This window comes from Tupaia chinensis, unplaced genomic scaffold (genome assembly GCF_000334495.1).
Source record: "Tupaia chinensis unplaced genomic scaffold, TupChi_1.0 Scaffold138060_1, whole genome shotgun sequence".
Classification (NCBI taxonomy): Eukaryota; Metazoa; Chordata; class Mammalia; order Scandentia; family Tupaiidae; genus Tupaia; species Tupaia belangeri.
The window spans coordinates 83,161-93,701 of NW_006197961.1; the positions used below are offsets into that span (position 1 = coordinate 83,161).

Here is a 10,541-nt window from a genome sequence, read left to right on the forward strand (position 1 = left end):
ACTACGTGGGAGTCCAGCGACATAGCCATTACGCTAACTGCTGGTCCCCAAGCAGCCTTGTTTTCAGGCAGGATGAAGAAATGGGTGAGACTGTGGAGTGGCCACACCGCCTACGGGGAAGAACGGTGCTTGCTCCCTGGTGAGTACGCGTGCAAGCAGGCAAATGATAAAATGAAACCATGAAGGCTTTCTCTCACATTTTGTTTTTCTGGTAAGCTTTTTTTTTTTTAAGACGTTTTTGCTATAGGGCGCGTGCGCTCACCAGAAAGACAGAGAGAGACAGAAAGCGAGAAATCACCCCCCACGGGGGGATGGCCACGCCGCAATCCCTTCTCCTCCATTCTCCTCTCGGGATCTTGGGCGGGCACGCACGCACACATGGCCTGGGTGAGTTTAAGCCACCGGGTCCAGGACTCGAACCACGGTCGACTACATGGGAGTCCAGCAACATAGCCATTACGCTAACTGCTGGTCCCATTATTATTACTTTTTAACTTGATCTGGGACTCAAACCATGGTCGACCATGTTGAAGTTCAGTACCTTAAACACCACACCACCTGCTGGCCCCTCCTTAAAAAAAAAACAAAAAAACCTGCTATTTTTTTCTTGTGTGAGCTCTTGCATGTATTTTGAGAAGTGGGACGCAGAATGCTTTTCCGACATTCCTTACATTGAGTCTCTGCACTGATTGTTTTTTTTTTAAGTTTGCTATAGGGCATGTGCATTTAGAGACAGAGAGACAGAGAGCGGTCACTCCTTGGGGGACGGCCAGGCCACAACCTCCTTCTCCAGTCTTAGGACTCAGGGCATGCATACACACACCCAATATGATTTTCAAGCCACACCAGGTCCAAGACCTGAGTCTTATAATTGGCCATTTGGGATCCGGCCACCTTAACCTCCTTGCCACCTTTGGAAGTGATTCTAACGACTTAAGTTCTACACATTTGAAATATGGGAAGGTCTTATCTTCAGTGATTCCATTCATGTGGAAGGTCACTGACCAAACAAGATGGGGCTGGCAGGTGGCATGGTGGTGAAGGCACTGGATTCCCACATGGCTCGCCACGGTTCAAGTCCCAGACCTGGCAGCTTGCTTCTCATGCTCCCTCTTTCTCTTTCTGGTCCAACTGAAGAATAGTAACAATAAATAAAATTAAATAAATAATTCTTTACAAGAAAAAAAAAACTATTTCCTACGATGTTTACAATTCTCAATTTCTTTATAGCATTTGATTTCTGATGGACTTGCGAGTCACTAAAAAGACACCTCACTGAATTTCTTGACACTCACAGGGCCTCGCTCCCCTGCGAGGGTTTCTCTTGTGTCTGAAAGGAGCTGGCGGAATTAAATGCTTTTTCTTTCCTGACATTCACAGCATTTCCTTTTTCTTTTTGAGATTTTTGCTACAGGGCACGTGTGCTCACCGGAGAGACAGAAAATGAGAAATCACCACCCTTGGGGAGTGGCCATGTCACGATTCCTTCTCCCCCATTCTCCTCTTGCGATTCTGGGTACACACACACGTGCCCCATGTCAGTTTCAAGCCACCGCATCCAGGACTTGAACCGCAGTTGGCCACTTGGGAATCCAGCACCTTAACCACTACGCCACCTGCTGACCCAACGTTCACAGCGTTTCTGCAATGAATATCCTTCCTTGATTTGATAAGCCCCTGGTCAGACTGCAGGCCTCCCCACGGGTCTCCTAGGATCAGGGTTTCTCAGCGGCGTGAGCTCGCTCGTGCAGTCGGAGCGAACTCCCACAACTGTAGGCTTTCCCACACTGCGTACATTTGTAGGGCTTCTCTCTCCAGTGCGTCCGCTCGTGCAGCTGCAGAGAGCTGCTCCGCCCGAAGGCCTTCCCACATTTCTTACAGTCAAAGGGTTTCTCTCCAGTGTGGGTTCGATCGTGTGACTGAAGGGAACCGTACTGCTTGAAGGCTTTCCCACATTTCAGACACTCGTAGGGTCTCTCCCCGCTGTGGGTCCGCTCGTGGGACCGAAGGGAACTGGACTGCTTGAAGGCCTTCCCGCATCTCTTACACTCATAGGGTTTCTCTCCGGTGTGGATTCGATCATGCGACTGAAGGGAGCTGTACTGTCGGAAGGCGTTGCCGCATTTCAGGCATTCGTAGGGCTTCTCTCCGGTGTGAGTTCGTTCATGTTCCCGGAGGGAGCAGGACTGCTTGAAGGCCTTCCCGCACTTCTTACACTCGTAGGGCTTCTCTCCGGTGTGGGTCCGATCGTGCAGTCTCAGGGAGCTGTAGTCCCTGAAGGCCTTCCCACACTTTAGACATCCGTAAGGCTTCTCTCCGCTGTGGATTCGTTCGTGAACGCGAAGGGAGCCGGACTGCCGGAAGGCTTTGCCGCATTTCTCACACTCGTAGGGTTTCTCTCCTGTGTGCGTTTCCACGTGTAACCGGAGGGACCGGGAGTAGACGTAGGCCTTCCCGCACTCCTTACATTTGTACGGCTTCTCTCCGGTGTGAGTTCTCTCGTGGACGTCGAAGGACTTGGCGTGACTGAAGGCCTTCCCGCATTTCCTACATGTGTAGGGCTTCTCGCCAGAGTGGGTCCTCTCGTGGACCTGCAGGGAGCTGGGATACTGAAAGGCCTTCTTGCACACCTGACACCTGTAAGGCCCCTCCCCGGTATGCCTGATCGTGTGTCTTTGAAGGCTTTTGCGAGAAATGAAGGATTTTCCGCACTGCTTACACTCGTAGGGGCTCTCCCCGGTGTGAGTCCATTTGTGATTTCGAAGAGAGTTGGGGTACACGAAGGTTTTGTCACACTGTTTGCACGCGTAGTATTTCCTGCCGGTGTGAGTCCTCTCGTGTATGTGCAAGGAGCTGGACTGTCTGAAGGACTTCTCACACATTTTACACACGTAGGGTTTCTCGCCGGTGTGAGTTCTGTAATGGACTTGCAGTAAACTAGGGTACTCGAAGGCTTTCTCGCACACCTCACACCTGTACAGCCTGTCGCCAGGGTGCCTGCCCACGTGTCTTTGGGCCCCCGCGAGAGAAGGTGCGGATCCCCTGAATTTCTCACATTCGTAAGGTTTTTGTCCACATTCTTGATATTTGCAAGGTTTCCGTCCAGTGAGAGCACTTCTGTGCTGAAGGGATAAAGGACCGACGAAGCCTTCTTCATAAACACCGCTGTTGTGGGGTTTAGCGCCAGGAGGGCTCTCCTTCTGAACATCACCTGGAACACCTTCGTCGCGTTCACAGCGGCTTTCTAACGTATGCTGTCTGTAAGACATGAGAGGTCTGTCACTAGAGGTTTATGAATAATTTATTTCTTTAAAGGTATCAAACTTACATTTTGGCAAGGGCAGGGAAAGTGTAACATTCTGTTATTTCTCAATTGTTTCAATGTAAATTGAGGGGCCAGCAGGTGGTGTGGTAGTTAAGGTGCTGGATTCCAACATGGCTGATTGTGGTTTGAGTCCCAGACCTGGAGGCTTGCTTTCTCACTTTCCCTTTCTCTCTGTCTCTGTCTCTCGCTGGTCAAATTAAAATAGTAATAATAATAATAATAATAATGGGACCAGCAGATGGTTACGTCACAGGACTCACAAGGGCAACCACGTGGCTTAAGTCCCAACATGGTGGCTTCAAAACCACACCATGCACATGTGTGTGTGTGCATGCCCAAGACTGCAGAAGAAAAATGGAGGAGACGGGATTGTGACGTGGCCTTCCCCCTGAGGGGTGATTTTTCACTTTCCTTCTCACTGTACCTGTCTCTCTCTCTCTCTGACAAGTGCACGTGCCCTATGGCAAAAATCTCTCATAAAAAAAAAATAATAATAATAAATAAAATTAATTAATTCTTTAAAAAAATTTTAGTTATAAAAATCACTGGAGGTATAATGCTTTTTCTTGTTAGTGTGTATTACCTTAGATTTCTCTGGGGATTTTTATATTGATCTTCAGTTTCATGGCATTCCCATTTTCTTCCTATAATGCAGGGAAAAAATGTCACTATGGATTATTACAGAATCGCATAAAAGTTATTTGACTCTATCTTCCTAGTACACTGTTGCCAGCCCTGGTTAATTCACCAGTGTCTTCCTCTCCACAGTCCAAATCAGTGAACAATGTTGATATGCAAGAAATGCTTACTACCCAGGACTAGCAGTTGGCATAATGGCTATGTTGCTGGACTCCCATGTAGTCGACTGCGGTTCGAGTCCTGGACCTGGTGGTTTAAACTCACGCTGGGTGCGTGTGCGTGCGTGCCCAAGATCCCGAGAGGAGAATGGAAGAGAAGGGATTGTGGCATGGTCATCCCCCCGGGGGGGTGATTTCTCGCTTTCTGTCTCTGTCTTTCTGGTGAGCACACATGCCCTATAGCAAAAACAAAACAAAACAAAACAAAAACAAAACTCCCCTGCCAAAAAAAAAAAAGAAATGCTTATTACCCAGGCGAAGGGATGCAATGCTCTCCTTACCTACGAAGGCCAGGTTGCAGGCAGTTTCCTGCATCACATCTTTGTAGAGTTTCTTCTGGGAAGGATCCAGCAAAGCCCACTCCTCTCTGGTGAAATTCACAGCCACGTCCTCAAAGGCCACCGAAGCCTGAAACATCGCACATGAGCAGAAGGTGGGGGTGAGGGACCAGCCGACGGAGTAATGGTTATGTTGCTAGGCTCCCACGTAGTTGACCACGGTTTGGCTTCCAGACCTGGCAACTTAAAACTCATGCAGGGCGTGCGTGTGTACGTGCCCAAAGTTCCAAGAGAAGACTGGAGGAGAAGGGATTGCGGTGTGGCCATTCCCCCGGAGGGTGATTTCTCATTTTTTGTTTCTCTGTCTCTGTCTCTCTGGCGAGTGCATGCACCTTATAGCAAAACAATCTCTCTAAAAAAAAAAAAGATGGCGGATGAGACGGTGCTATGGAAGAACTAGAGTCATTAGAAGTCGCATGAGTCTGTGGTTTACGCTGTCTCCATGAATTGGTCATCATAACTGTGACTCTCAGGCCAGACCCACAGCCTAGTGGTGAAGGGAGCTGGATGCAACATGGCCGACTGCAGCTGGCATCTACCCCAGCGAGCCTGAAAAGCACACTGGACACGTGTGTGCACGCCCCGAATTCTGATAGGATGAAGAAATGAAAGAGCATGGATTGTGGGGGAATCACAGCCTCCATGGGGTGTGGGGAGTGGTTTCTATCTCTCCTTTTCTTTTGAAAATTTTTTTCAAAAATTACCTATTTTTTATGATTATTGTAATTTGCTATACAGGGCACATGTGCTCACCAGAGAGAGAGAGAGAGAGAGAGAGAGAGGGGGGAGAGAGAGGGGAGAGAGAGCGAGAGAGTAAGAAAGCAAGCCATTGGGTCTGAGACTTGAACTGTGGTCAGCCAGGTGGGAGTCCAGCGCCTTAACCACTATACCACCTGCTGACCTCTCTTTTTAAGTTTTTATTCATTCATTTATTATTATTATTATTATTTTTTCATTTGACCAGAGAGAGACACAGAGGGAGTGGTGGGGAAAGTGCGAAAGCAAGCCACCAGGTCTGGGATTCGAACCGTGGTTGGCCACATGGGAGTGTCCAGCTCCTTAACCAACATGCCACCTGCCGTTCCTGTCATTTTTTATTTTAAAAATTAATTAATTCGTTATTTATTTTGCGGTAGGGCTTATGTACTCGCTGGACAGAGAGAGAGACCGGAAGAGGGAAAGTGAGAAATCACCTCCCAGGAGGGTTGGTGGGTGTCGGGAGGGCCGGTCACCCATAATCTCCTTTGTTCAGGAGATCTGTACCACTGATAAGATCTCACTAGTCAACGTCAGAACAAGAGTTAATATTAGCAGTCCCGACTACGAGTACTCTTACAAACGCTGGCTCGAAAAGTTGGACGCTTGACAGCGTAAGTCGATTTTGAGACGATTCCACCCAACTGACTGCTACGGTAGCTATCACATGCTGGAATTAAAGCCCGTCTGCAGGGGGCCAGCGATGGCCTACTAGTTACATAGCTAGACGTCCACCTGGTCGACCGCAGTTCAAGTTCTGGACCCGGTGCCTTGAAACTCACACCAGGTGCGTGAGCGTGCATGCCCAAGATCCCGGGAGGGGAATGGAGAAGGGACTTGGCATGGCCATCCCCCCTCGGGGGGTGATTTCCCACTTACCCCCCTCACTATCTCTGTCTCTTTATCTCTCTGGCAAGCACACAGGTCCTATGGCAAAAATCTCTATAAAGATTTTTTTTAAAAAGCCAAGATCTTGGGAACCAGCAGTTAGCATAATGGCTATGTTGCTGGACTCCCATGTAGTCGACCGCGGTTCGCGTCCCAGACCTGGTGGCTTAAAACTCACGCCGGACACGTGTGTGTGCATGCCCAGGATCCCGAGAGGAGAATGGAGGAGAAGGGATTGCGGTGTGGCCATCCCCCCTGGGGGCTGATTTCTCGCTTTCTGTCTCTCTGTCTCTCTCTGTCTGTCTGGCGAGCGCACGCGCCCTATAGCCAAAACCTCTTAAAAAAAAAAAAAAAAAAAAGAATAAAAGCCAAGATCTTCTGAAAGACACAGAACAGAGACAGGAGCAACCTAAATTCTAATTGTTCAGTTACCAGAGGCTGTGTATAATTAAGTTTGAGAGTTAAAAGTTTTTTTGATGATTTTATTTAATTTTATTAATCCATTTATTTTAATTTGACCAGAGAGGATCAGAGAGAGAGAGAGAGAAAGCAAGCTGCCAGGTCCAGGACTTGAACCGCAGTAGGCCATGTGGGAGTTCAGTGCCCTTAACCACCACACCATAGGTCAGCCCCCAAAATAATTTTTTTTAAAGAATGTTTTTCTTCTTTTACCTTAAGAATTATTTAACTTTATTTATTTATTTATTTTAATTTGACCAAAGAGAGAGAGAGGGAGGGAGAGAGAGAGGAATGAGAAAGCAAGCTGCCAGCCTGCAACTTGAACTGTGGAAAGTCATGTGGGGGTCCAGTGTCAAACACCACGTCACCTGCCAGTCCCCAAAAAGAATTCTTTTATTCAATTTTATTCATTGTCATTATTATTATTTTTTTTGAAGTTGACCAGAGAGAGACAGAGAGAAGTAAAGTGAGAAAGCAAGCCACCAGGTCCAGGACTAGCACCGTGGTCAGCCACGAGGGAGTCCAGTCGCCTTAATCACCTTGCCACTTGCCGGCTCCAAGAGTTAAAAAATCTTTTTTTTTTTGAGTTTTTTTTTTTTTTTGCTATAGGGTGCATGCGCTCACCAGACAGACAGAGAGAGACAGAGAGACAGAAAGCGAGAAATCACCCCCCGGGGGGATGGTCACGCCGCAATCCCTTCTCCTCCATTCTCCTCTCGGGATCTTGGGCACACATGCACACGCGCCCGCCGTGAGTTTAAGCCACCGGGTCCGGGACTCAAATTGTGGTCGACTATGTGGGAGTCCAGCCATATAGCCATTACGCCAACTGCTGGTCCCCAAGAGTTAAAAATTCTAAGAGTGGGGCCGGCAGGTGGCATGGTGGTTAAGGCACTAGATTCCCACATGGCCGACTGTGGATCAAGGCCCATACCCAGCGACTTAAACATCATGCCAGACCTGTGTGCACGTGTGCCTCAAATTCTAAGAAGAGACTGGGGAGGTGACTGTGGTATGGCCATCACCCATGGAGAGGGTGATTTCTCACTTTCCTTCTCTCTGTTTCTGTCCAGTAAGTGCATGCATCTATGGCAAAAAAAAAAAAAAAAAGAAAATCAAAAAGTTCCAGTAGTATCATTCTTAAAAGATCCTCACTAATTTCTGAAATCCACCTTCAGAAATCCAATTCTTTCATTGAGATTTTTTTTTAAAGATTTATTCATTCATTCATTCTCTTTTTTTTTTTTTTTAATTTGACCAGAGAAGGATGGGGGTTGGGGAGAGTGAGAGAGCAAGGTCTGGTGCTAGAACTATGTTCAGCCACATGGGAGTGTCCAGTGCCTTAACCACCACGCCACCTGCTGGTCCTTTTCATTGAGATTTTCAGAAATATTATTTTCTGCTTCTGGAACATGAAGAGGAAAATTCTGTCTTGAAATATGCCTAGAGGGGCCAGCAGGTAGCGTGGTGGTTAGGGCGCTGGACTCCCATGTGGCTGAACATAGTTCTAGCACCAGACCTTGCTCTCTCACTCTCCCCAACCCCCATCCTTCTCTGGTCAAATTAAAATGAGTAAATAAATAAATATAGCTATACAAAATAATTCTTTTTTTTTTGGTACAGGGTACGTGCGCTCGCCAGAAAGACAGAAAGCGAGAAATCACCCCCCGGGGGGATGGCCACGCCGCAATCCCTTCTCCTCCATTCTCCTCTCGGGATCTTGGGCACACACACACGTGCCCAGTGTGAGTTTAAGCCACCGGGTCCGGGACTCGAACTGAGGTCAACTACATGGGAGTCCAGTGACGTAGCCATTACGCCAGCTGCTGGTCCCCAAAGGTGATCATTTATTGGTCAACAGTGGTTTGACAATGGTCAATAAATAATCCTCTGTGATCAGGATGAGACCAACAAGCGACCGGAGGGCAAGTGGGGAGTAAAGACCGCACAGGACGCAGGTGACTCTGGACGCAGGCAAAGTCCCTCAGGTAAACCCCAGCAGTTGTCCTCGGAAAGGAAGGGTGTCGGGGTGAGGAGACCTCTGGACTTTGCTTCTTTCTATTTTTTAAATAATTATTTTTATTTCACTTTATTTATGTTTTAATCTGACTAGAGAGGGACAGAGAGACAGAGAGAGAACAAGCCTCCAGGTCCAGGGCTCAAGCAGTGGTCAGTCATATGGGAGTCCAGTGCCCTTAACCACCATGCCAGAGGGACAGAGAGAGGGAAGGTAAGAAATCGCCCTCCAAGGGAGATGGCCACGCTGCCATCGCCTCTCCTCCATTCTCCTCTTGGGAATTTGGGCACACACGCACATGCGCCTGGTCTGGCACTCCAACCACGGATGGCCATGTGGGAGTCCGGCACCTTAACCACCATGTCACCTACTGGCACTTTTCTTTTTAATTTGCCAGAGGGTGGAGAGCTGGAGACGGCTTTTCTTTGTAATTTGCCAGAGGGTGGAGAGCTGGAGACGGAGACAGAGACAGAGAGAAGGAAAGAGAGAAATCTCCCCCCAGGGAGGCTGGCCATGGTGCAATCCCTTCACCTCTCAGGATTTTGGGCACACACACCAGGTCCAGGACTCCACTGCATCACTGGCCATGTGGGATCCAGCATCTTAATCACCATTCACGGGAAGGTGGCAATTTGGGAGGGGAAAAAAAATAAGGTGGGGCCAACCGGGGGCATGGTGCTTACACTGAACTCCTACAGGGGCTGAACACAGTTCAAATCCTGGGCCTGGCAGCTTGCTTTCTCATTTTCTCGTTCTCTTTCTGGTGAGCACACATGTTCTGTACTAAATAAAAAATAATAATAATAATTAGGGGCCAGCAAGTGGCATGATGGTGAAATGCACTGGATTCCGACATAACCAACTGAGGTTCGAGTCCCAGACCCGGCAGTTTGCTTTCTCACTTTCTCTTTCTCTCTCTCTCTGTCTTTGTCTGGTCAAATTAAAAAATATAACAACAAACAGAATTAAATAATTCTTTAAAAATTAATAATAATAATTTACTTTTAAAGCTTTATTATTTATTTTCTTTTATTTGTTATTATTACTTTTTTTTTTTTTAAAGTTTTGCAATAGGGCATGTATATTCACCAGAGAGAGACAGAGAGCCAGAGAGATGTGAGAAAGCAATAGAGCAGGCAGGTGGGGTAGTGAGTAAGGGTGCTGGATTCCCACATGGCTTACTGTGGTTCAAGTCCTGAGCCTGACAGCTTGCTTTCTCACTTTCCCTTTCTCTCTCTCTCATTCTGTCTGGTCTAATTTACAAAATAATGAAAATAACAAGTAGAATTAAATAAGTAAATATATATTTTAAAAAAAAAAGTGAGAAATCAAGCCACCAGCTTTGTGACTCGAACTAAGGTTACACCTGGGGGAGCCCAGTGCCTTAATCACCGTATCAACTACCCAACCCAAAATTAAATAATTCTTTAAAAAAAAAAATCAAAGGCAGGCGGCATAGCCAATCAGTTGTCTGTGTTGTTTGAACTGAACCAATGTAAAAACTCTCTAAAAACCTCCCCTTCCAGCTACATATATACACCCAGCTTGCCCGGGCTGGCCTGACAAGGGCACTTCCCGGGGTCCGGTAAGTAAATTCCGGGGAGCCCCTCCGTCCACCTGGGGTGCAGAAGAGACGGAGTCGTGGACCGCCGTGCAGAATAACGGGCCCGTCTTCAAGCATATCGGCTCCTGACCTGCACCCCAGTCTCACAACACCCCTTGGATATGAAAATCCGTCCCCCCGGGGGGCGACAGGGACACCTGAGGTCCCGGCTGCTCCAGGCTCGAGCTCCGCACAGAGCGAGTCGGGCCCCCCGTGACCCTCCGGGCACACGCGGGGCTGCGGGCGCCGAGCTGCCCACGGAGGGCGCCAGGCCGGGCCCAGGTCCCCGCGCAGGGAC

The 10,541-nt window shown here is 48.1% G+C and overlaps 1 protein-coding gene across 2 annotated transcripts in view; it reads right to left on the bottom strand.

Annotated features, from left to right (window-relative positions):
* Positions 1-1,558: 1,558 nt before the first annotated feature.
* Positions 1,559-10,541, bottom strand: part of LOC106733156 (zinc finger protein 700) — an 11,994-nt gene continuing 3,011 nt past the window's right edge. Inside the window, exons 1-4 of one of the 2 annotated variants that reach the window (XM_014592638.2) lie at positions 9,324-9,361; positions 4,464-4,590; positions 3,909-3,969; positions 1,559-3,258 (exon numbers count right to left, since the gene is read on the bottom strand). In XM_014592638.2, coding sequence (XP_014448124.1) covers positions 1,716-3,258; positions 3,909-3,969; positions 4,464-4,497 — 1,638 coding nt within the window. In that variant the 5' untranslated portion in view covers positions 4,498-4,590; positions 9,324-9,361 and the 3' untranslated portion in view covers positions 1,559-1,715. Of the gene's footprint in view, positions 3,259-3,908; positions 3,970-4,463; positions 4,591-9,323; positions 9,362-10,541 lie in introns of those variants that run through there. The other variant, XM_014592637.2, reaches the window with a different exon arrangement.